Raw genomic sequence first — 26270 nt, 5'->3', positions numbered from 1 at the left:
CTCATTTTACCAGTACTAGTGCTATGAATTTCTCACTAATTGGCATTTTAACTTAATTAGATAGGATGGTTACTTAGTGCAGTGGTTTATATTTGTCTAACAAGAGAAAGAGTCCTGGGACTTGCATCAGGGGTAAAATTCTGCTAAATGGAATAAGGAAAAAGTCAAAAGAAGCTTTTTATGTAAACTTAATGATTATTTTGCAAAGGACATTGCTAATAGTTTGCCTTATTAACTCTCTCTACTAGTGTTTCTTGTAATAAATGTTTTAGCATTTAAATTATGCTATAATTCTAACTTCTCGTACAGTTTACTTAAAAAATAGCCATGCTTTGACTTCGCCGAGACAGTAATATCTGAAGGTCAAGTGAAAATGCTTACTTGAGTGAATTTTCCATGCAAAGTGAAGTGGCCATGATAAATCTCAGTCGCTACTGTTGATACTTTTATAACCTGAAAAATGCATGGCGAAAGTCTGAAAAAGGAGGCCACCGTAGAACATGTAAGGAGAATATTTTTCAAGTAAATATTTTAGAAATGTTCTTCAGTTATGAAGCAAAGAAATGGTTAAATACTGAATTACACTCATGCTTTTTTTGCTTTTAAAACGTCTTTCTTGGAACACTGCCGTGATTGGTAGCCTATAAAAATCTCTAATAATCTTATATTTGTTAAGATAACTATGCCATGAAAGTCAAATTAAATCCCAATGCCACTCACATGTAATTTATTTTTAAAGTGAAAAAAATCTCTCCACATAATAGAGAAGGTGGGTTTCCATACCTCTCATAACTTAAGATAACAGACCACTTCCATATCTATGACTGTGAACCCTTCTTATTTTCCACACCTCATTCACAGAGACGACATAGTGGACAAAACAGCCACTGCACACATCTGGTTTCTCCTGCTTTCACAGTGCTGGGCAGTGACGTAGAAACAAAGATGGAGGAGCTGAGGGAACTGGTCCATCTGTTTCTGCTGAAATCCCAGGTTTTTTTGAGTGAGAGATAGGATCTGTGGTGGTGATGATGCAGAAGCAAGATGGAGGAACAGAAGGGACGGAGCCCACATCTGTTTCTGCTCAGCAAGCAGCTCAGTTCTGAGGAAAAGGGCCCGTAGAGCTGGCTTTACTAGAGAATGGATGCTCTGCTGGCCAAGTAAGCCTGCTGCCTTGCTGGCACTGGGGCAACAGCCACACACACACACACACATAAAGCAAGGGCATCAAGGGCAAAGCGTAGGCGGCTATGTGTGGCGTGTGTGTGTGGTATTCTGGATTGGACTTGACTTGGATGCATCGGGCCAAGGAGCAACTTTGTCGGAATGTTTGTACTCTGCTCTTTAACTTTGCGCCTCTCTGTCTTTCCATCTCTGCCTTCTCTGTGATAAAGAAAACCTTGCATCCATCTCTATCCTCTCTCATCTGTCCTTCAAATCCAGCATTCCACCCCCTTTCTCGCCGTTTGCCCCCCTATCCTCTGGAGCCTCATGGTCTGATTGTTTTACAGGAAGCCCAGTCACAGGGTGTTTGAGCATATGTGTGGTTGTGTGTTGGTGTGCGAGTGTGTTGTGTGATATATCCAGCTGACTCAGCCTGATCTCCAGCCCTGTACTGAGACCCTGGTAGACCAAACAACAAATGACATGCTGACATGCTCCTATCTGTCAAGAGTGTTATGGTTGTTTGAGTTGTACAGTATGTGGCACATGAAACTATGAATTCCATAAGCTGAGATGTTGATCTCACTTCCCTTTTCATCCTGTGGCTGATTTTAGCTAATTCCCTCTAGTGTGTGCACGCACACGTGTGTGTGTGTGTACTGTAAGCTGTGCAATCTCCCTTTGTTGCAGCGCAATAAGATGTTTGGTTTTGGTTTGCATTTGCAGATGTCAACTTGCATGTGTACAGATGTGTTAGCTCTTTACTTTAGTGTGTACGTGTTTGAATGAAAATCAATTTTTTTTTACTTTTTTCACTTTTCTAAATGATTATAATGACTATTATTGTGAAAAAATGTAAAAAGGAAGTCGTTTCCATACTGATTAAGTCCAGTGTACACGTTTGATTGCGTTATGTGGACATTTTCCTGGATGGAGTTGGTGGTGCTGTTACATTTTTTTAAAGATAATTTTTCAGTGCTGTGAGCAACAAAAACAAAATTCCAGTCACCAACATTGCATGGATGTGGAAAACGAACTCAATATTCAATGCAATATTCTGACAGTAAATTTATATTCCTAACATGGTTCTTTGAAACACAGCACCTGCCTAAGCAATGCTGCAGATCTGTGTTTATTAAATGAACTAACCAATAGTAGTGGTCACCTCAGCAGACAACGTCTCCCCCCCAAAAAAAATTAGCTCAGAAACACAAACAAAGGATTCAAGTTGTTGACCCAGCCTCTAAACTCCCCAATTCCCAATCTGATCGAGCATGTGTAGGATGTAACTTATCTATCTAAAACAGGAGTGTCAAACACAAGGGCCTGGAGCCAAAATCATCCCCAGCAAAGACATCCAGTGTGGCCTGGTGGACGACTTTGGAAAAGCATAAATTTTTGGACTCTATTTTTAGAATTTGTACAGCTTTTTGTACTGATAAAAACCTATCCAAAGCCATTCATACTACATACCAAAGGAGCTAAGTAACAGATAAAAAAATAAATGAGAGCAACATTCCTGTTTTTCATTGTCTACAATAGAAATTTGGTTTAAAAAAATAAATAAAGTCATCAATAAACAAAAACTTTTATATAAATATGGGAAACTGGGCAGTGAGCTACCGGAACTTTCTCTGCAATTTCACACATGCAAATTGTAAAACTACACATTTAATTACAATACATGTGTAAAAAAAACCACACTTGTAATAACAAATTGTAATTTACTTGTGTAGAAAAACTGAGATGTGCTGCTGAAATTGCACTTTCTCATTTTATGTTAAGATATCTCAAGGATTAAATGAGTATATAAATATCTTTACACTGACAGAAAGTGGAGTTTTGCTCATCTAGCCCACTTAAAATCAAAATGGATTACATGTGGCACAAAATGTAAAATCAATTTGACATCCCAGATCTGTTCTGAAGGCACCCCCTCCCTTTCCTTAAGTGATCCAGTGTTCACTCCCTGACAAGCCAGAGCTGTTTTGCCATGACAAAAGAAGCCCACATAATATTGGACAAGTGGTTTTAATGTTGTGCCTGATCAGCATATCCACACCAAACCCAGCTGGAAGATCCCTGTGATCCTGCACCATGCTGTGAGTGACTAAGCCAAAGTTTTATGGGGAGGGTAAATTTAAAAGAGCCTGACAAGTACAGTCAATCAATTTATGTCTCACTTTATGTTTCTGTCATCACCTTCACAAACTTCACTTTGTGTGTGTGTGTGTGTGTGTGTGTGTGTGTGTGTGTGTGTGTGTGTGTGTGTGTGTGTGTGTGTGTGTGTGTGTGTGTGTGTGTGTACATAATGAAATATTCTGTCATTTTTAACAGCTCAGACATTCATCTTATGCGTCAAAAGACCTGCCATTAAAGAAGAACCGCATGTGTATGTGTGCCTTAATGTCTTTGCACATGTGCTGATGTTCATGTGTGTCTGAGCGATAAGGCTAAGCTGCGGTATCTAAATCTCAGCGCTCAAAGGTTTCCTTCATCTCAAGCAGGGCTCTACAGGTATGTGACTCCACCCTCCCCCATCTCTCTCACCCCTCTCTCAACCATCCCCCCCACGGCTAAGCCTTCACCAACAAGGCCGGTATTGTAGCAAGGGTAAAATGATAGCGCTCAGGGACAGATTCAGCTATGTGCTTACCCAGACAACCCTTACCCCCTTTCTCCACCTCCCCACCCTCACCCCCCTATCCCTTCACCTCGGTGAGGCTGCATTCATCCATTCATTTCTTTCTGTGTGACAAAAAAAAAAGGACAGTGATAGAAAGAGAGGCGCAAAGGTTGTTTTATTTGATTTAATTGAATGCAGAGGGGCACTGAGGTTAAAGAGGACAAAGTAAGTCACACAGAGCAAGACAGAAATGTCACAGAGAACACAAATTATTCACATATAAAAGATGATCTTGTTGCATGGTGACATGTCTATTATTTGGAAAATAAAGAGACTGTAGTGACATTTTCTGTTGAGCAGATATTTAAACTTTAAAATGCTCACATTGAGACTGTCTCCTTTCTTTTGATTTGGTGTCTCGGATCTTGCAATAAGCGGATACACTGAAATATGATATTTTGATTTAACTCTTTTATACTTGTCTGTATGTCTGTGATGCAGGTTTGTGTCAGGACTCATTCATGTCAACATCTGCGTTTAATGTTACTTATTGAGTGTCATTTTTTTTCTATTTGAACTATATCGATGTATACATTTAAGACAGAAAAATATTCATTGACAGTGGGTACTAGTCTCTCTCACGCCCTTGTGTTTGTGCAAGTCCTACCTTGTGTGTGTGTGTCTGGTTCACTGTTTCGCGGACTGCTGCGGAGCCGTCTCTCTGGCTTCTTCCCTCCTGGACTGCCAACTCCACCACCAGACCCCGCTGACCCGAGCGTTGGGCCGTGTGATTTGTTGCTGCATCCCGAAGAAAATCACAACAGAATTCATTGTATTTACATAAAAGACATAAAACAAGAAGTATATAAATCATACACCCTTTGGTCAGTTGCAACCAAAAGCTGCAGTGACCAAATGAGCTGTTCACCTTTCTCTTCAATAAAAATACTAACAAAATAAGGTGTGGAAAATAGAAAAAAAGAAAGAAAAAAATTCCTAGCAAAAGATTCCTTCACATGAGCTGTTTTCACACATGGGCAACGTCGACAGAACAACATTTAGCAAGGTTGTGTTTGTGTTTATGGATTTTCACACTAATATTGGGTGTACTTTTTGCAGCTGAGGTTAACACATGATGCCTATGTAATCCCTGTGAATGCTTCAAATAACTGTGTGTTCTAACGTGAGTCTTTGTATTAGGAAAGGTGTGGGGTAGAGTTCACTTATTTGGACATTTGCAGCTGCAGCATGTAATTACTAGCACTCAGGCATACATGTGAAAACAGGTCCATTCTTATTCCAAATGAACAGCTAACACATTAAAATTTTACACAGCTTAGTTAACTGATTTTTATATTACCTACATATAATGACATAACAAATGAAATGAATATATAAATCATCAACATTGTGCCTTCAGAAGTCTAACCATTAATGAGTTGGTTAATCTTAAAGCGCATCTCATAAATGATGATCACCTGTATCCATTGTGTGCTGGCCCAAGGCTGCCCTTATAGGGAGTAGAGGGAGGAGAATTGACTCGATTCTGTCTCGGTTCCTTTAACTTTTTAGGTTGTGGCTTACTGTATGTATCCTCCCTCCCTATGAAGTTTGACATCCCATAAACTGGGATGATTTCTGCAAGGAAGAAGAGCATAGAAAATATTTCATGTTAAATTTCGTACCGTGCAGATTGTGTGGCGCATATTCGTAACTGAATTTTAACTCAATGTCAAAATCTGATTTGGTTTTTTTTTTTGCTTTCTTTTTTGTTTTTGCAGATGGCCTGTGTTCAGTCAGCACGAGTACCTGGATCGCCGTACATGGGGGGAAGGTGGTGTTGGTAGTACTGATGGGGAGGCAGCTCCCCGGGGCTGACGGGAGGATAGAAAGAGTGAGAGTTGGGGATGAAGTGAGGGTGAGGCAGGTATGGCGGCAGGTGATGTGTGGGGGAGAGAGCTGGAGAGTAGGAGGGAGGGTAGCACTCCGGAGACTGGGGGGTCACAACCACTCGGCGGACCCCTGTGGTATCTTCCAGCACCTGTGGGAGAGAGGAGAAAAGCTAAGTATGGGTTCACAGAACATGAAAATAAAATTTTTAAAAAGCCTAAAAGACTAAGAAATGTGCATCTGTGCACCTGAATTTTAGTACCTACAAATCACGCAAGACTTGAAAAGTGCACACTGCCTTTGACTGCTTTATATACTGTTGAGTAAAGGTTCCTCAGATAGTGCTGGCTTTAATTTAAGTCAAGTGATTCAGAGAACTGAGTGAATTGCCCATCATGCCAAGAGTACTTCACTGCCCATTATTTTACAAGAGCAGGTGCTCTGTCTGTTAAATGGTGGATATTTAATAAAAGAATTAACTGCATGATTTATTTGACAGCTGAGCGTGTACCAACAGGATGTGCGGTCCCTTAAAGCAATGAAAAACAAATGCTGTAACGTGTCCTTAGATGGCCTGCACATTTTTCTGGCAACAAGCTTCAGAGAACTGCCTGAAATTAGCATAGATTCCATACATGTATTCATTTTCACTCGGACACAGATACAGACACACACATTCCAACTATTCAGATACTTTCACAGGCCTGCATTCCAAGAAGAGAGCAAACACACACTCCCTGCAGAGAGGGGGAAGTCATCTGCTGGTCACTAACAACAACAACACCGCACACTGTCTCTCACACACACACATACACTAAATAACACCACCGTGAAATCCCCACACAAACTGAGAAGCAACAGACACCACACAAAGAAAGATGGTGGGGAATGAAAGAGGGTCAGGAGGGGAGGAAGAGAGTTACAAAACTAATCTGATGTGAGAAAAACCTTGAGAGGGAGCAAATAGATGCAGAGGAGGAGGCCCGCTCTCTGCCCTTTCATCCCCTCTGTTGCACATGAAAAAACGATGTGTTTACAGAAAAACAAGGGCAAAGTCTCTGCAGGAGTATATGCAGACCAGGCCTACACGCACACACATTTATTGGCAAGGACACGCACATTCCAAATATGAAGCACCCACAAACACACATGGCATCACATTGCAGGCATTAGTGAAAACTCCCAGAGGACACACATACACATGAGCACTTTAGACACATAAGACACAACTACTTCAACACACTACTGTCCACCACAGCAGTGCTCTTTCTCCTTTCACCCCTTCGTGCAACCCTAATCCCCCCTTCCAAAAAAAAATTTGCCCAATGAATGCCTGTCTCCCGTATCATGCTTGTTTTTCTAACAGTGACAGTGTTTCCCGCTCAGGCTTGGCTCAGTCCCTACTCACACACACACACACAAACACACACCCACAGTGAGCCAATGACCCGACCTCCGTTGGGTAAGAGCACAATCTCGCCAACAGACAAACCACAGGATTTTTTTGAAATCTTGTGAGGAATGTTTATTGACTTCTTTTCCCCTTCTTTTTCTCATTGTCCTGGTGTTGTTATCTAATAGAGAAAGCGCATACACATTTCCTGTAGAGGACTGAAATATTAATTGAACCTAATACTCCAAATTCTTGGTGCTCTGTTGGGTCAAGAAGACCAACGTGGTTGCTTCTCTACGACAGACAGAATAAGTGACTTTTGTGGGGGTCGAGCACAGGCTAAAAAAAACCCCATCATCTGCATCCTTTACAAATGACTACAAGACCCACTTCTGATAGCTGTTCAATAAAACACTATACAAGTACAAATTGCTTAGTCTATCAACCGGCCAGTGCATAGAAATATGCTATGCTGCTATATTCTCCAGTTTTGGACTCTAACGCAACTACTTTTTACTGTTAACGCATGAGTTTGATTTATGGATTTATTTCCATTTACAGCATCATAACAATTTTCCAGTGACAAGAACCAACATGCTGAAACAGTCTTCAGGCAGACTAATTGAGTGAACTGAAAAAATAAATGAACACTGGGTAAATTTACCTTGAAATATATTAAATTAAGAAATATCTGCATTTTTATTACTTAAAGAAGCCTCTTTTTGGTGGAGAAATGAGAAGCACTAGCTAATTTAGTGTAGTCGTGCATGCTCATACTCCATGCACAAATCTCCCCCTGAGTCTGTTTTTTTTTCTTTACTCAAACTCTCCCACATAACCCAAACACGATAAACATAAAAAAAAGTCAAAGAGTATCAAACTGAGGAAAAATACACACAAAAATAAACTAACCTGTGAGATGTAGCCTGGGGGGACGTGGATGGGAGGGATCGACCCATTTGGGGACATCATGGGAACCTCAGCAGGACCTGTGAGGAAGGAGAAGAATTATTTACTCAACCAAGCAACTAATGCTTAGATAAATTCTCATTTACATTCATCAGTTGGCAGTTCACATGCGGGGACATAAAGTAGACAGATACGCTGAAGGTTGGGCTGTGTTATTTTATATAGTTACTTAGTCCCACAGTATGAAGATACTAGGAAATAAAGGTAATTAACCTCTTAAAAATTAGAGTCTCTTCCCTTCAAATCTGCTTGCATAATCTCAAACAGCTCACACATGAATATAAGGAAGCCTTTTCCTTGTTACTGGCTATTCAGCAGTACTATTATGATAATTATAGGTATAAAAAATAAGGGTACATGGCTGCTTACTGAGAAATGGGGTTTCTACACTGAAGGAGAAGTATGCGACTCTAAATAGAATTAGCAGACTGAAAATGATGTTGACTTTTCCACTGTCTAAATACCCCCCTCCAAAAAAAATCTCCCGTCTCCCTCTTCCTCTGTCTTTCTGTGATGGAGGTCTGCGCCTGTTAAAGTCATTGGGACCCCGTCGGGACAGCTGGAAGCAGACCTAGCCTCAGAATAAATCACACTGCACAGAGGCCTTCACTACCTCCAAGCACACATGCTACTATGAAGACACATTAACATTTTTTTTCCCAAGTTGACAACACTTACATACTTGTTGACTATTCTAAAATCTAGTCTCCATTAAAGGGCTATTTTTTTTAATCTTTTCAGCTGCTTTACCCTCTACCTCCATACTTCACAGACTGTTTTCAGGGATTTCTCCTCTTTCCCCAGCTTCTGTTATTACTCACATCCTTTCTTCCCTCCCTCCAATATTACTCATTTGATCCTTGCCTTCCTTACTAAGTTTATCCTTTCCATACTTCATCAATGATCTTTATCATCTTTTCTCCGTCCTTCACATCAGCCCTCCATTACTCACCCACTTTACTGACCTCTCATCAGCCAAACAAACAGGTAACAGTACAGTAAACACACACCCACCTACACACAGAAATACAACCTGAGCAAAGTCTGCAATGTGGATTAATGTGTGTGTGTGTGTGTGTGTGTGTGTGTGTGTGTGTGTGTGTGTGTGTGTGTGTGTGTGTGTGTGTGTGTGTGTGTGTGTGTGTGTGTGTGTGCGGTGACTAGGTCACAGGTATGAAGAGACAGGCCTCTTTCAGTCTAGTCTGCTCCCCTACCATGGAGACTAGAACTGCATATGAAAGTCTCCATTGAATAGAAGGTCATAGCATGGGGAAACACACACAGAGCTGCTCTACACCTCTTTCCACCACTGCTCATAGCACACTTTCCCCTCTTACTCACACACTGCCCCAATCACACACACACACTCTCAGGCATCGTCACTCAGACACGCACACACACTTGGCAAACAGACGTGTGTTTGGACAGTCTCTGCTGCCTCTGTGCTCTTCACTCAGCAAACAGCAGCATTCCTCCAGTCACACACACACTGAACATTCCCATCCCTGGCCCCCAGGACTGGACCCAACAAGCCTAACTACCCCCCAAACCATTGCCAAAATACAAGACACTCTTTGTCCTGCTATTCAACACACACACACACACACACACACACACACACACACACACACACACACACACACACACACACACACACACAGAGCTGTCAAGTCATACAATATTAGACTGACTTTCATTCACAAAAGCCCGAGATAATCACACGTTTGTATGTGTCCATCAAAAGGCTTTCAATCGTGTTTGTTTGTGCGCAAATGTACAAATAAGTCACTGTGGTCCTTGATTCACACTGTGGTAACGTCACTCTCTGGTCTCACCCCCAGCTCTACCCTTTAAGCACCACGAATAGAGTCACAACTTCCTCTGCCTAATCCTACTGGAATCCTAGACAACACAGCTAACCAACCCCGCTCCCCTTTGCTTTTCCGCTTCTCATCTTCCATCTGTTGCTTCTTCCGCCTCTGAGTTAAAGAGAGGTCAGGGCAGAGATGAGATATCAAGTCATATCCTAGATGGCATGCAATGATATGACTCTACCTGCACCACAGCAAGGAATCAGCACGTGTAATGAACCACAACAAGAGACAATCAGAGCTGCAAAGACTAGTTTAATTTCTCTAAGGAAATATTGCTCTGTTGGGCAAAGCTTAACATTTTTGATGTATACAAGGCAATCAGGAATGTGATATGTAACATTTCTGGCTCATTGACATAAATGTTACTATGCCCAACCTAGTCAGACTACAGTTGCCACTTTGTGACAATGGTCGTCATTCTGACATGAAGCCAACAAGTTCAGAAGCCATCACATAATGGAAAGCAGTGTCTGAGGGTAGGTTTATATCTTACTTATGTTTGCTGATAAAGAACACTGCACACAAGTTGCTTCCACAGCAGGAACTAAGCAGTCCTGACTGGAAGGGTTAATGAAATAAATCTGAGGTCTGTGGTCTAATGTGGGGGTTCATCTGGTGGTCAATGACATATTCTAGTTTGACAGACTCTGCTTCAAGAAATCAAAGAGGACCACAGGAATTAATACAAAGTATGTTTTGTATTGCACAGAACAGAGATAGAAATAGCACAACCATGACACACTCGGGGCAATACAGAGGAATGGTTAGAAAGGTGTCAAATAACAAAAAAAACAACAACAAAAAAACAATGTCATCATGAGCAACAAGTGTAGTGAAGTGAAACACAAAATAATTACATTTAATGACACAGAAAAAAGCAATGAAAATAAAAAAATCCATAGCGACAAAAACTCAAGCTTACTGAAAAAGCAGAACATATTCAGATCACTAAATTAATTCTGTCTAAAATACATTTAGAGACTTTATTTTTAAAGTGCCACCTTCAAAAGTTTAGTATTTGCCACTGAAGAATTACACATGAAAATATATACACATGCCCATAATAAGCATCCTGTCTCATCCACACACACACAACAAACACTCATTCACACAGACACATGTAGACAAACAAACACACACACAAACTTGTGTTTTTGTGCAGCTCCTCAGACATACATTCATGTACATACACAGACACAGACTAAGAAGATGATGCAACACTTCAGATGTTTCCCATGTTACAGCTGTCTTTAACAGCTGTGGCAGGGCCCCCTAAACACAACAAAAATGCTGCAAGACAAAAATGTGGCCTGACACACAATCAATTACTTACCTCTGTAGTAACGAAATAACTTATACACACTGCATAAACACACATTTGTTGATGGGTCAACACTGCTGACAGTTAGTGTAACCCAACAGTGTGTATTAGCATCTTGCTTATTCCAGCAGAATGAAGCAATAATCAGTTTCTAGAAATAAGCGAACCACTTTCTCTCTTTCCCTTCATTCCCTTCATCACTAAACATGTGGTTACCACATTGGAAGGAAACACAGACCCTCATGGGAAAGCATATGTGCACGAGTGTGTGTGTGTGTGTCTGTGATACTGGTATTAAACCGAAGGAGCCTGTTTGCAACATGACCTACATAGAGAACAACTAGCCACAAATGGATTTCCCGATAACAGAGAGACACACACACACACAAAAATCATTTCTAGAAAGATTTCTAGAATGCTTTTCCTTTATCTTAAAAGTACATCACAGTCACAGACACACAACCTTTGTATCACACAATCAGAGCCTCATGGAGGCAGCTGTTTTATCTACATGGGTGCAAATGTACCAGTTTGTGTGTATGTTTATGTGGGAGCAACTGTGTATGTGTGTGTCTGGGTCACTTGTGACGTGGCGTTGCCTGGAAGTTATGTAAGCATCAGCGGGGTAATGTTATCTGTCCTAGGAGCTGCAAAAGACACTCCCACGACAGTTTCCTCTACTCCCTGGCCAATCCATGCGCACACAAAATACACACATGCATTAACACTAAAGAGCCAATTGTCATGTCAACGCTGAATGCTAATTTATGCATTAAAAAGAAAAAACACGCAAAAGCAAGCAGCAGCTGCCCAAAGGTGTTTTGTAGTCAGCTGATATGGGTACTAGAAGCTTCCACAGTGGAAAGGACTCGGAGAAAGATGGATCGAAACGTGGACCGTGATGGGAAGTGTAATAAAAAATATAAGACAATAAGAAGAGTAAGAGAGAGATTGCTTAAGGTGGAAACATGGGAGAAAGATTCAGAACTACACAGTGTACTACATATACACTGTGTACAAAGATACACACTAATACACAAGTTACAGCTCTACAATAAATCTCCGGTGAGTCAACTCCACCGGACATCTTTGCCACGGGGAGGGTTTCTCAGTGATGGAGGAGGAAGTCAGAACTTCCTGTGCTGCTCTGCCCCAAGTCCTCTGCCCTCATGACACTTACACACTACAGTGTGACAGAAAAACTAGCTTTGCATGTCAAAACCCCCCAAAAAAGTCCTCTACAAACAAGTATAAAGAAGCACATATTCACACTTCTGATCCTGAGCCCATGTTCTGTGTTTGCAGCACAGACTGTAATTTAAGCAAGCTGCTGATTTGCTGTGGAATGAAAATCAAAAGTTGGGCAGTTTCTACATTTGAACACTGGGTCATATCTTAAGTACATACTGTAGTGTGTATGCAGGTACGTGTAAGCACATTCCTTAATATGACTGAGCTTCTTTGAACTTCTAAACTCAAAGTTGCATAATGGCATCATAAGAAAACAAGCAGAAAGTATTATCGCTTATGCCAGCTGATGAATATCAGTGCCATGATGACTTCATTAGGATCTGACATCAGCACATTATGAGCTAAAGTAGAAGCAATAAGGCTTGTAAAACCAGCACTATATTTTATTAGTCCATTGGCTCAAGCTCATGTTTCTCCTGTCTGTACATATGAAAAATAAAATAATAACCCAATAAGTTTCCACCCCAACTTGCACATAAAAAAAAAAATTCCTATCAAAGCTTTGATTTAAATGGTTTTGGAATCGGATGGCTTGAACATTTCCTGTGAAACAAAAGAGCCAGACTTGTGCACTGAGATTTTCAGCTCCACCTGTCTGCCCATAGGCACTAGCTGAGGTTGTCATCCTTGTCCCTATTTGTGACAATATTGAAGTCCAAGTATAACCTTCTGCTTTTTCAGTTTGTGGCTGTGCTCATATCCAGCTTCAATTCTTTGATTTTTTAAGATTAATGCATCCGACTCAATAGATAAACGCTAATCTGACAGTAATAAGAATAACATACATGTCAAAAATATATTCACATATATCCACAGCTATATCTAAATAGTAATCTATGTATAATTTGTAAAAAACATATATATCATGCATCTATTTAAAATATTCCATAGTGGTCAATCAATTTGCGACTGAAACTATTCTACGTTTTCCTAAGACTTTTGAGAAACTTTGGCTTTTTTGTTTTATTTTTTTTACTTATGTAGCTTTTACTTATGCAGATTAGTTTCAATGAGCTCAAGTGTGGGTGAAGACCTGCCAAGACAGCAGCAGCACTTTAAGTGTTTAACACCCAAAAGCCCCAAAGCAATAGAAAACATATGTGCGTTATTATAAATCAAATAGTCCTTTTTTTTAATTATTATTCCAACTTTCCAAATTTTCAGCTTTGTTATCAAATCTTATATACTGCTCCTGTGACAAAAATATATATTTTTTAACATGAACAATAGCTGTGGGACAATTTTAACTTTTAAAGACCAAATCGTCTTGAGTGTGATAACATGTTGGGGGGGAAAACGGCCCCCAATTTATCCCAGGGGTTACATTTTTCAAAATAATGTTAACATCTACGTCTTATCCTGTCCTGATAACTGTGTAAACAGCCTCTAAGCATACAAGCCTAAATCTGTGTAGTGTTGAGTATGTAGCCTGTGTGCCAGCCCATATACCTCCACCCAACCCAGATCTCTTGCCAGTTCTCCCCCACCTAGAGGAGGAGCGCCGTCGGCCGACCTACTTCTGCTGCTGGGTCTGCTCCAAAGGAGAGCAACGTAATGTCTGGAGGGACACTGAGCCCAGCCACGCTTTGTTCTCGAGATCTTAACATGTGCAAACACACACCCTTGCAGCTGTGCACACACTCACAGGCACCCAAATGTGCACGAACACGCAAAAGCCCTCATAAACTATGGCAAACACATCTTAACAACAGCACGCAAGTGGCCAGATACCCACCTGGGCACTGCGCATAAAGACATGATTGCTCATACACAACTAATTTGTAGAACACACTGACATTTAGATAGTACACACTGACAAAACCACGGTCACCTTGGCACACGCAACAAACAACAAAATAAGACACACATGCATTAATTCAAAGCCAGACATAATAACAAACAAACACGCACACCAATCTTGCTTTTTCCAGTTTTATCACGAGACTACTCGCATGCCTTTAGATACAATTGTTTTTGGACTGGTAACCATGCAACACACATACACTGCATGGGTCCAGCATACTTCACTTATCACTTGTCCGGTCGTGCACGGAAGTATACATGCTTGTAGACACGCACAAACACTTCTGATGATAATAAGCAATAATACATGTGCACACACAAATATACACAATCCAGACACTGATGACTCATTATATCCATTCTCTAATCAACTCTACATGTCTGCTCTCTCTAAGGAGAGAGAGAGTGAGAGAGAAAGAGAGAGAAAAGAGAAATGCAACAGCTGCTGGTGTGTAAACAGCGTCAAATAATCATTTCCTGCTCTGGTTCCCTGCTTCTTTCTTATTCTCACTCACTTGAATACTCAAGATGCATCAAAGCCTTAAACCTTGACCCACTAAGAGTCATATTTTTTTCCATTTTTTCCCCTGCTGTACACAACCTGCTACGTTTGTACCCGGCTGTACTCCTCTCCCATCCTCCCCTCACTTTCCTCCTCCTATCTCTCCACATGTTAATGTCGGGCATTCCTACTGTATGAGTCATAGTCTGAACAGCACCAAGTTTGTGTCCACCACAGAGAGCAGAGAAAGTGTGGAAGGGCAGAGAAGAGAAGAGAAGAGAAGAGAAGAGAAGAGAAGAGAAGAGAAGAGAAGAGAAGAGAAGAGAAGAGAAGAGAAGAGAAGAGAAGAGAAGAGAAGAGAAGAGAAGAGAAGAGAAGAGAAGAGAAGTTGTGTGAATGTCAATGGAAAGAAAGAAGGCGAGACTGGAAGGCCTAGATTAGCAGGGACTTTCCCCTGCTCTCCATCGCTGAATTCCACTGTTTCTGTGTTTGTGGTGCAAGGGTGGGTGTGCATGTCCCCTGACTGTTAGTTGATCAAACAACCAAAGAGGTGAAGATATGGTTGGTACTTTGTTTATAACCTGTACATAGGAAAGAAAAATACTGAAAAGCATCTTTTTAAAAAAAGTTATTACTTAACTGGTTATTCCTTATATTCCTAAATGGAAGTCCCACTAACTAACATGTACTTTTGCCCAATAACACCAGATCAAGGAGGGAAAAAAGAGGGGTTTCCCTACAAAATCTAAAAAACCATGATGTAAACATTCACATGTGGAATTTCCGCAGCTGTGCAGTGCTTTTCACACTAACTGAGTCCAATATGAAAAGCAGCATGTGCAACCCGTGGAGAAGATGCAATATCTTTAATGTTCCTAATAGTGTTATGATTGGTTTTATTTACATAAAAAAACATGCAAATCAGCAAACTTGTGTCATTGTTGTGAAGATGAGACTAAAATTAAAAAGAAAATATAGAAACACAGCAAGAATCAGAGAGAGAGAAGGGAGGAAGTGACCGAGCCTGAAAAGAGAGGGAAGAGGAGGAGAAGGAGGGAATAAGGTTGGAGAGCGGGAGAAGTGCTCCAGCTGTACCCTGAGCTTCAAGAGAGCCAAGAATTTCATCCCTGGAAAAGATCTTTCTTTTTCTCCATTTCTCCGGAAAAATCTGTGAGTACTCAGCTGCTGTTTGCCCACGCATCAGCTTTCACAGTGTCTTACATATAAAGACAAACCAGTATTCTCAAGAGTTTTCGTCACCCTTCTCTTTCCCCTAATGCAGCCTTCTCCAGAGCTGGCAGACCAGACCAAGTCAGCAGCAGCACAGGGGTGGCTGGGGTCATAGAGGAAGTGGTCTCACCCAGAATGGATGGTAGCAGGCACGACCAAACATGCAGCATGTGATTCTCTCGGTCTCCCTCTGCGCCTCGTTTTCATTCTGCCTGTCTTCCTTTATTTACTTTGCTTCATTCTATTTTGTTTCAGCTGTATCTCTCCCTCCCTCCTTTCCTCTGCCTTTTCATGCCCTACTGTATGAGGGCATTGAGTTTATAAGTGAGGACTGGGCAGGGCATACACAATTAAGTCTCTTTTTCTCTCTCCCTCTCTGCCTCTATCTAAACCACGCACAGAAAAGTCAAGCTTTTAGCCACCGTGTATCAAATGAACCAAACCAATTATCTCTGTCCTTTTGATACTTACAAAGTACTTTGCAGTGCAAAATGCTGAAAAAAAAGCAGGTATCCCACACAAACACACACACACACACACACAAATGTGATCTCTCTAGGCACATAGAGATCACATTCCATTACACACCACCTGGAGGGAGAGTCCGTTCCCATGGCGACCAGTTTCCCAAAACCAGGAGGACTTAACACCAAGTTAAGACATACACACACTAAACACACCTCTAGAATTCGTTTTACATCTTGCCTAAGGGCATACAGTCTTGGAGGTAAAAAGGTCTTCCTTTGCCCAGCTGTCAAGGTAAAAATAATAAAATGAAATGCATACAAAGGCATGCACACACCCAAACACACAAGAGCTCTCTATTATTAGATCCCTCTGCACCATGGGGCCTTATGACCAAACCCATTATCCTTATTCTTTTCAGTTAAATATGAAGCATACTACAACAATACAGATTTAGTCGTTATTCAGTAAAAACATCTTTAAACAGAGGAAGAAGAAGAAGAATTAATTAGTGAAGCATATATTCAATTCCATTAAACATTTTTAAACCACTGGGTTTTCCAGAAAAAGAGCATTCTTGCAATGTTGAACAGAAGCCATATCGCTCTACCCTGTGAGAAGCTGTGATCTTATATATAGATACTGTTTTCTTGGGACAGATTAACAATTCAAAAAAGTACATTAGGCAATTTAAAGCTGTGGATGCAAGTGTCTCGAAAGGCTGCACAGGCAGAGAAAATGGGAATTTAGGGCATTAATATACTGTACAGGAAATTGGCTATTGGATTAATTATACTTTGGGCAAAATGCAAGTGCAATATTAATTAAAAAATGCATTCATTTGTCAAATCACACACAGACAAAAAGAAGGAAAACAGACTGAGAAACACTTGCATGAACACTTTCCATTTGATCAGATTTACAAAAATAAAGCATAAAAACACAATAAATCCTTTTAGCTGACAGTTCAGCTAGATAACAGACATCAGTCAAACCTGTCATTGCACAGCAATTTTCATTCAGTCTACTGTCACAAAATTGAGTATTCCGATTTCAAGGAAGGCTTGTTAAAAGTTCCTCGAACAACCACCCCTGCTTACAAGCAGCACCAGGATGGTCCGAAACAGCACCGTAAATTAAGGATTTCAGTGAAAAATGTATTTGTGTGTTCTCCACCAGCTTGTTTAGAACCATCTGGCAAGGTGTAAACACAGACTGAGACTTTCCACCGTATTTCTCTCAACCAGCTATTTCCATTTACATCAAAGGGTTTGCAGTGTAGAAGTGTGCACTCTGTGCAGAAGGCCGGTCAAAGAAAACCTTGATAACCCCATGTAGCAACACAGTGAAGCCAGTAAGAGATGGAGCAAAAAGCTGAAGTTGAAACTGAGGAAAATGGAGAGATAAATGAAGAGAGTAGTCAGACAAAGAACAAACACAGACGAGGTACACCTAAATTTCCTCCATCAATTTTTTCCCATATCAGTTTAGGTTTGTTAAATTTGAGGACAAAACCATGTTTAAAATAACAATATGATCAATCGACATTTTTTCCACAAATATAATCATCGAATTTTACAAAACTGGATCCAAGACAACAGACAAAAGCAAGGAACAGGGGAAGAGAGTAACAATCGGGGGGATCCAAAAAGATTAGGTATGAGCAGAGCGCACACCTCTAATGGCAAAAGACAGCAGATCTTGCCATGATTCATACAGTACCCTGCTGTGTCCAGATGCAGAGAAACACTGGCAGGGTCCATCATAACCATTGTTTCTCAGAGAAAAAAAATGCCTGGGCTAACAAGGCCTCAGCAGAGACCAGAACCACATTTTCCATTATGCCACTGCAATATAACAGCAATGAGAGTGGACTGCATGCAATTCATCCATTCCAAATTCAGAAATCAGCGTAAAAGGAGAAACATCAACCAATTATTTTGGCTTAATATGAAGTCCCAACAGCCTGCATTTATATTTGATTATATTTCTTATATGAAGAATTGTTTCATTAATCTTTTTGTGGCCCATTAAAATTGGCAGAAAAAGCAATAAAGAAAAGAACAAAATGTGTGATTTGAGCTTTCTCTACTCTCAAGGGACAAGACAAAATAAGAGCATGTGGAATCGCAGGATAATCTTTGGGTTCTATACCGTCAAGATAAAAAAATTCCACAAACCAAAAGTTGGAAGTGAAATATACTTTGCACATAGACCTCTCCGAATTGCATTATGTAACACAGACAGAAAAGAAATGTAATTGAAAACACAGAGAATGTTCTAAACCAGGGATGTCAAACTCACTTTACATCACGGGCCACATGCAGCCCAGTTTGTTCTTAAGTGGGTTGGACCAGTGAAACTCCACTTTCCTTCACTGTAAGAACACTTAACTGAACATTTGATCCCTGAGATGTCTTAATATCAGAAAACGAAGTGCAATTTCAGCAGTACGTCCCAGTTTTTCTACATTATCTGTGTGTAAATTACAGAAAAGATTTTGGCAGCTCATTGTCCAGACTGTCCAGTATTTATAAAACATAAAGTTTTGGTTAATTCCTTTTATTTAACCAACATTTTATAGTAGATTCTAAAAACAAGAACATTTAATTTATCATCATTTAATTGTCATCCTATTGCTTAACTATTTTACTACTACTTAACTACTCATGCAGTATGAATGGCAATGGGGAAGTACTTCTGCTACTACTGTAAAACACAGCCAAAAGTCCAAAATCTTTGTACACCTTCATATTTTCCAAATCTTTAAACTACACCAGATTCAAGTCTTCACCAGGCTGATTCTGGCCCACAGGCCTTATATTTGACACCATTGCTCTAAACCAACCATTCTTGTGTTAAGGTAAGAATTTACCGATTGAAATCCCGTTGTAGTACCAATGTGCCAAAAAAAAGTTTCTGTGGAAACAAGACATCCTGGTTGTGGTGCTATTAGACTTTTTTCACAGATATTCCACTTTAAAGGCTTTCTTTATGATACATTTGCTTGTTTGTACTGCCACCAACCTGGTGAAATGGATCTTGAGTGTCTCATTCTACAAAGCATGCCCAATCAGAGGAGCGGTCTTCCATGGTGCTGGCCACTGTTCCCCCGTGTCAGCAGTGTGCGATTGCACACGTGCTCAGCTTAGAGGGAACATTGGTGCTGGCTCTGGCTTTTACAGATGTTCGGTTTGGTTCTTTGGTAGCGGGTCATGCAGCAACACAACAAGCCTTAGCACACATGCTCCACCAAGCACAGTCAATTAAAAAACAAAACAAAATCATAGTGTTAAGCAATACAAGAGGTGAAAGTTCTCCATTCACTGTGAAGGACACACTAACAGTTACTACTCATACTTCTCAGCCTCACAGATACATTTATTATATTACAACAGAGAAGTATAGATAATTCCAAATGTCCACAGAAGACCAAGGCAAACAAACCCCATGTATTATGCTGAAATGCATTTTAAAAACACTGCAGCCAGTAAACTGAGGACTTACAGGATTACTGCTCATTAACTAGAAAACTAATCAACTGCTGCCCTGTGGTTATTATCAACTACGCCCTAAATTTCAGAAGAAATTAAGCTGGTGCCACCCAAACTTCATGATGTCATATTCTCCCAGGCAGGGCACAACTTCCTGCTCTTCACCCTCTGGCCTCATCATCCCTCGTAAAAGTCCAACAAAGACCAAACAACACAGTAAACCAACACAGCCTTGTAAAACACACACAGACACACACGCGCACACAACGCATATTAACACACTCACATTCCAGAGCAGGGTGCTCTAACACACCCTCGAGAGTCTTGTCCTTTGATGTGAGTGTGGGAAAGCTCAGGGGAATTGTCTTAGTGGGGGAGGGGGACAGACAGGGGGACGGACGGAGGTGGGGGGCACAAGGGAGGAGGGGGAAGGTGGGAACAGTGAGAGGGTAGGAGTGTGTGTGGGGGGTCAGATGAATCTGGCCCCTGGATCACTGAAGGGTCATGCTGTTTCAACAAGGGATGGAGACATGCAGTCATACACATGCAGAAATGATGCTAATAAGTTGCTGGAAAGGATTTCAGGTCAAGATACAGTCTTTCACTGGATCAATGAAGGAAAGGGACACAAAAAAAGAGATGGTAAAGACAGATCTCTAACATATCTGAAAAGTGGTAAAAAAAAATGGCTTTAAATATATATTTTAGAGCATTGTGAATTATTTCAATATGCACAAAGCTCTGAAAGGATTTCATACGCCCTGAGGTTATGGGATTCGTGGACCTTAGTAAGATTTTATGTAAACTTTCAGCTAAAATAAAAGAACATAATTGAGCCTGTAGCAGTTAGCAGGGGTGTGGTTAATGAGCAGTACTTAACATCAATCCGGCAAATACAATAGCCTCTTCTCTGCTCCAGGTTTGCCTTAAGGTCAAGACAGATGAACGAGAGGAATAAAAAGGAAAAGGGAGGGAGGTAGCAGGAAAAGATGATGAGAGGAAGGAAGGGAAGAGAAGTGAGGAGAGGAGAAGGAAGGTCTTGTGGTTCATATGAAAGAATCTTTTCTGGCTGCTGCGTTGACGTCTTCAGGCTGGTCCTGCCTTGGCAGAGCATCCATGTCTGCGTGTGTACGTATATGCATGTTTGCATGCATGCACGTACCACACTGCAGCAGCTAAACAGAGGTTACTTTATATAAAAGCTGGTTCCTGGCTGTGCCCTGAGGTCTCTGTAATCTTGCTCTGTCGCACACACTTGCACACAAGTACACTGCAATGCAAACACACAAGCAGGGCCACAAATACACAAGCATGCGCGAACACGAACCTCTGAGGTCTCACTAATCACACCGAGTCGCTCTAAAGTGCAACTCAGTTATCCTTCGGAACACACTGCCACACTCCACCTTTCATTAAACTCAGTGACCTCTTGCCGACTGAGATAGAGAGAAAGTTTGTGCGTATGTGTGTTTGTGCGTGTGTGGTCCTTCACATTAATAATATCTGCATTCAAAGAGGACTCAAAGTCTGTAATGTTCCACCTAATTTGCTGTCTGCGACTGTAGTAAAAGGCACCAAAAAGGTGCACAAAGACACACGTTGTGCCTTCGATGCCAAATTTTCAAGTACAAACACGCAACCACACAAACAAACAGAAAGCTGGCAGATCCCAGCTACATCAGTACTGTGTCTTTTTGCAAATCACAATCTGGTATCCCTCTCATATATCCACTTTCTACATTAAACCATTCTTTCGTCTGTCGTTTAGCTGTTTTTCTACAAGTCACTAATTCACTTATCTTATCTGGCAACTGTATCTTCCCATCTTTGCATACATCCATTAAATCATGCATCGTTTCTATCTGGCTTTATCTGTGCCCATAGCTCTGCCTGGGGCAGTCTCTCTGATTTGAGGGGAAAATTGAATTACAAGGCGGGTGGAGGAAAAGGTGGTGGGATACCATTTGTTACAACACAGTGTTGTGGTAATGCGTCTTTTTTGTTTTGTTTTGTTTTTTAATAAATGGGCGACAGTGACTGAGTCGAGACTGCTGTCTGTCTTTCTTTCTTACAGAAAAAAAATTCGAAGGCTGAAAATAAAAAAAGGAGCGAGTGAAGAAGACGCAGATTGAAAAAGACTGAGAAGAAAACAAAGATGTCCTTTCAAAGTTACATTTCTGACATCATCAAAGTGAGACACAATTTCAGCAGAGTTGTGTTACTGCCACCTCCTTCCGTCTTTGAGCAATCCTAAGAGGCTTATATTTCCAGTCTTTTCATGCACTATCAGATGCAACCACAGTGAAGCCATGGCTGCCCACTCTGTCTAAATCTGCCATTGTGTAGACTATGCTTTCAACTAGCTGTACTTCATTTGGAGATAACACCCTTAGATCCCATTCCACTTGCTTTCCTTTTCCTCTTCCAAAGTTCTTCCTGCATTATTGAAAATGTCTCACCGTTTCTGGAGTTTCTGCATTTGTAGTCCTATATATACACTCAGAATTTCAAAAGGGTTGAAATCCAGCTGGAAAACACTTCATTTCCTGGCTTTCTGATTAGAAAAATAAACCATTAAACCATTAGCCATTGTGGTGGTTAATGATACAGTCACACTAATACGGACTGTCTAAAAATAAGTAACTTACTGGCCTGCATGTGCAAACACATGAGAACTGAAATGTGTGTCTCTCTGTGTACTGGCAGACTGTCCAGGAGTTAAGTCTGACCAGGTAGAAAGGAAGACTTTTGAAAACTCTCTGAGACTTTATTGGACAGCTACTCCTTTGACATTGCTAGTGTTTTCTCTGGTAATGGATAATACTCAAAGTAAAAGTCGATTATTTGCTTTCACATTTACCAATCAAAGATTTCTAAGCATAGACTGCATTAACATTATTTGTTTTTCCGTAAATGTTTTTAACTTTTAGGAGTCAGCCCAAAGATCTCATTTAAATCTTGTTCAGCCAGGATATAATTAAAATGATGGGTAATACTCTGTCTCACAGTGACAAACATCAGAGCGGCCACCAGGCTACATGTTAATATGATAACGTAATAATATCGTAGAGGACTGACCCTGGATGCATTGCAGTGAGCCGTCCTCTGCCCGGATGGTAAACGTCTCCCCCGGGTTCACCTGCACCAGGATTACCTGCACGAACACATAAAAAAAACAAAAAAAAAAAAGAATCAATCAAACTTTGTGACAAAAATATCTATAATTTAAGGGGAAAAACATGTATTAAACATTTTTCTTTAGCAATCACAGAACAGGACAGATACTCAGCTAGGCAGAGCTTGCAGCAGTGACATAACACAATAACCATCAGCTCTCATAGTTCGGCAGAGAGTTCACACATATGAATGAGGTGTTAGATAAGCTAATGGTGACACTATTGCTGCCATCTCACAGACTCTTATTTAAGAAAAGCCTTCATCTTTTAACCACTCTTACAAGAATAAAACAAGTATGCACAAATACATTTAACAGACAGATGGACGCACACACAGACAGGTGAGCGCACACAAATGAATTCAAAACACATGACACCGTTTCGATTTCTCAGCGCTTCTGCCTAATGTGCCTGAGGGCAGAACGCATGCACCTTACCGTCATATTTTCCGCATACAGATTGTTCAGAGTGTACACGTGGCTGTACACATGAAACAGGTGCCCCTCCATTGCACACAAACACACACACACACATACACGTATTCAGGCACACACGCATGCACACACAGGCACAGCCCTGTCTATGCTCTACAGGTGTGCTGCTGTAAAATCCTCATATCCTACGTTCCTTCTGTAGTGACTGCATCTTCTCCCATCTCAGCGCTAACCTGCTCCTCTCCCTCAGTCACACACACTCACACACTTCCTGCTCTGTCTGCTGCAGCGGCTGCTGTTGCTATGGGAACCCCCAGCACAGGGTGACCCATGTTTCCCAAGGATTGAGAAAACCCCTGCATTAGACCATGTAGGTGTGTATGTGTGTGTGTGTCTGTGTACTGTTATACTGTCACATGTCAAGATCACTCAATGCGCAAAATAATCATGTAGCACATTTGTTTTGATATTATGACTGATTAATGAGACTATAATGACTCAGTCAGTAGTGATTAAGTCAAAGTGACCCAATTCTTCTACCTTTAGTTAGGATTATAGAAAACAAGCATATTTAGTTTTAAGATTAAAACCAGAAAAGGCTTCTAAGTGTAACCACTTATGATTTATGATTTAAAAGCTCCTTTTAAAAGGCATCAATTACAAATTACAAAAGTGCAAGAGCAGGGCTCTTTATTAAACACGGGAAGTTAAATTAGCAAACCCATACTGACATTATTCAACCTTTTACATAAAAAGTGGCATATTGAAAACATTTCACTCAATGTTTCTATGGGCACTTTTGGACCACAGGATATCATTCACAGTTCTAGGTTTTAGGGTCTATTTTCACTTCCATAGACTTTCTCTGCAAAAGAGTAACTGAAACAGGATTACAACTAGTGCAATTACATCACCTTATAGTTTTGAATGCAAATGGCATTCTTTGGTCTGAAAGTGGTAGTGTGATGTTGTTGAGCTATATCATTAACTGCATGGGTTACCATCTTTGCTCTCATGTTCCTTAAGGTCTGAAGTGATTCTGAGGTGTTGTGAATATGTTCATTAAGATCTTGTACAGTACACTGGTTTCACACCAACATGGTTGTCACTAAAGCTTTTATGTTTTGAACTGTCTTCGGTCCACTTTTAGTGTTTCTTTCTCTCTTTAGATATTTATCTGGAAAGGCACCTATAACAAGTACAGCAGAGAAGCTTTGCACCATTTCCTCACTACTATCACTGCCGTAGGTTAACAAGAGAATTCCTCAGAAATATTGAAGGGAAGCGTGTCCTTCCTTTTTACTCACTAGTCTCTGACCCATAATTCTGATGCACTGATCATAAACAAAAGAAGTAGACAGCCTAAACACAAATACATTTGTGTTTAGGCTTTCAGGTTTAAACAGACCCCTTCCACTATGGCTTACAAGTCTCATGCACAACAGTGGCCAGATATGGAAATGGATATGAATGCCTGAATATTGCAAATGTTTTGGACAGTGCTTTACAGATAATAACTAAAATAAATGTCTTTAATCAGAGTGCAGATGGATTTCATAGCTCAAGCAATAATAGTCAATAATAAATTAGCGTACCTAAGTCCATTATGTGGTTATAAACTCTCAGAAGGATGAGAAGACCAGCACTCCAATTGAAATAAAACGATTTACAGGCATTTCTTCGGCATGTAAAACTAACTGACCGTCCTACAACAAAGAAATGTGACCAATACTGTAGATCACAATAATATAGCTAATAGAAGGTTGTAACTGGAGCCTCTCATTGACTACATTGATGCACATTATTATGCAGCTACTTCAGGTTTCTATATATTTAAATACTATTACAGTAGGACAATTAAAAGTATTTTGATATTTGTTTTAATCACAATAGATAATTAGATACCAACTAATTTTTCTAAAATATAACTAAGAATTTGAACACACTGTTGGATTTGATGTGATGAGAGAGTCTCCATAGTGAATTTTGTTTTTACAGACAAATTATGACAGAACGCTCTTATACAAAAACAGTCATGTATGTATACATGATCTCGTTGCATGTACCAAAGCCACTGACTGATAAACACAATCATAAACAGGTGAAGGTAGGTGGATAAAGAAACAAGGAAGCTGAAACTAAAGCAAGCCGACAAACATGTAAGTATGTATTCAGACTCAACACAGACACTTGCGTGCCCACACAGAAACGAATACACACACGTACACGCAGACAGACCAAGAAACAAACAAATAGACACACACACGCAGAGTCAAATCTATATAATCATCGGTCTAGATCACTGATTCCATACTGGGAACCAAGTTTTAAACTGCAGGGTGTTAGAATAAAAAGAGAGCCCTAACTGCTGTGTGCCGCAGCCAAACCCCCCCCATAACTGTTATGTGTTGCAGCCAAAACACTCCCACGATGCTTCCTCTGGGCTGTGAGGGAACAGGCTGGGGATGGTGCATAAACATCATCATCCTTCATATACCAAAAACACACAGTGTGGGGGAAAAAAAGAGAAAAAAAAGTGTGTGTGTGACAACAAGATTAGACCGAGTTGAATTAACTGTGATGCTTTTCATTACGCCGATCGCTTCATTTTGCCTGTGCAAAGCCCGGGTGCGGTTTTGTACTTTGAAGGTGATCCAGTTGGCTCTACAGCACCTGAT

The 26270-nt window shown here is 40.6% G+C and overlaps 1 protein-coding gene across 3 annotated transcripts in view; it reads right to left on the bottom strand.

Moving 5' to 3' along the window:
- Positions 1 to 26270, bottom strand: part of fndc3ba (fibronectin type III domain containing 3Ba) — a 92050-nt gene that overhangs the window by 38023 nt on the left and 27757 nt on the right. For 2 of the 3 annotated variants that reach the window (XM_084915688.1, XM_084915689.1), the window contains exons 3-7: positions 23061 to 23136; positions 7986 to 8062; positions 5600 to 5831; positions 5269 to 5428; positions 4458 to 4588 (exon numbers count right to left, since the gene is read on the bottom strand). In XM_084915688.1, the coding sequence (XP_084771814.1) occupies positions 4458 to 4588; positions 5269 to 5428; positions 5600 to 5831; positions 7986 to 8062; positions 23061 to 23136 (676 nt within the window). Of the gene's footprint in view, positions 1 to 4457; positions 4589 to 5268; positions 5429 to 5599; positions 5832 to 7985; positions 8063 to 23060; positions 23137 to 23595; positions 25487 to 26270 lie in introns of those variants that run through there. The other variant, XM_084915691.1, reaches the window with a different exon arrangement.

Source organism: Perissodus microlepis, chromosome 19 (genome assembly GCF_051167445.1).
Source record: "Perissodus microlepis isolate ML-2025 ecotype Zambia chromosome 19, ASM5116744v1, whole genome shotgun sequence".
Taxonomy (NCBI): domain Eukaryota; kingdom Metazoa; phylum Chordata; class Actinopteri; order Cichliformes; family Cichlidae; genus Perissodus; species Perissodus microlepis.
This window is presented reverse-complemented; position numbering and strand designations above follow the sequence as displayed.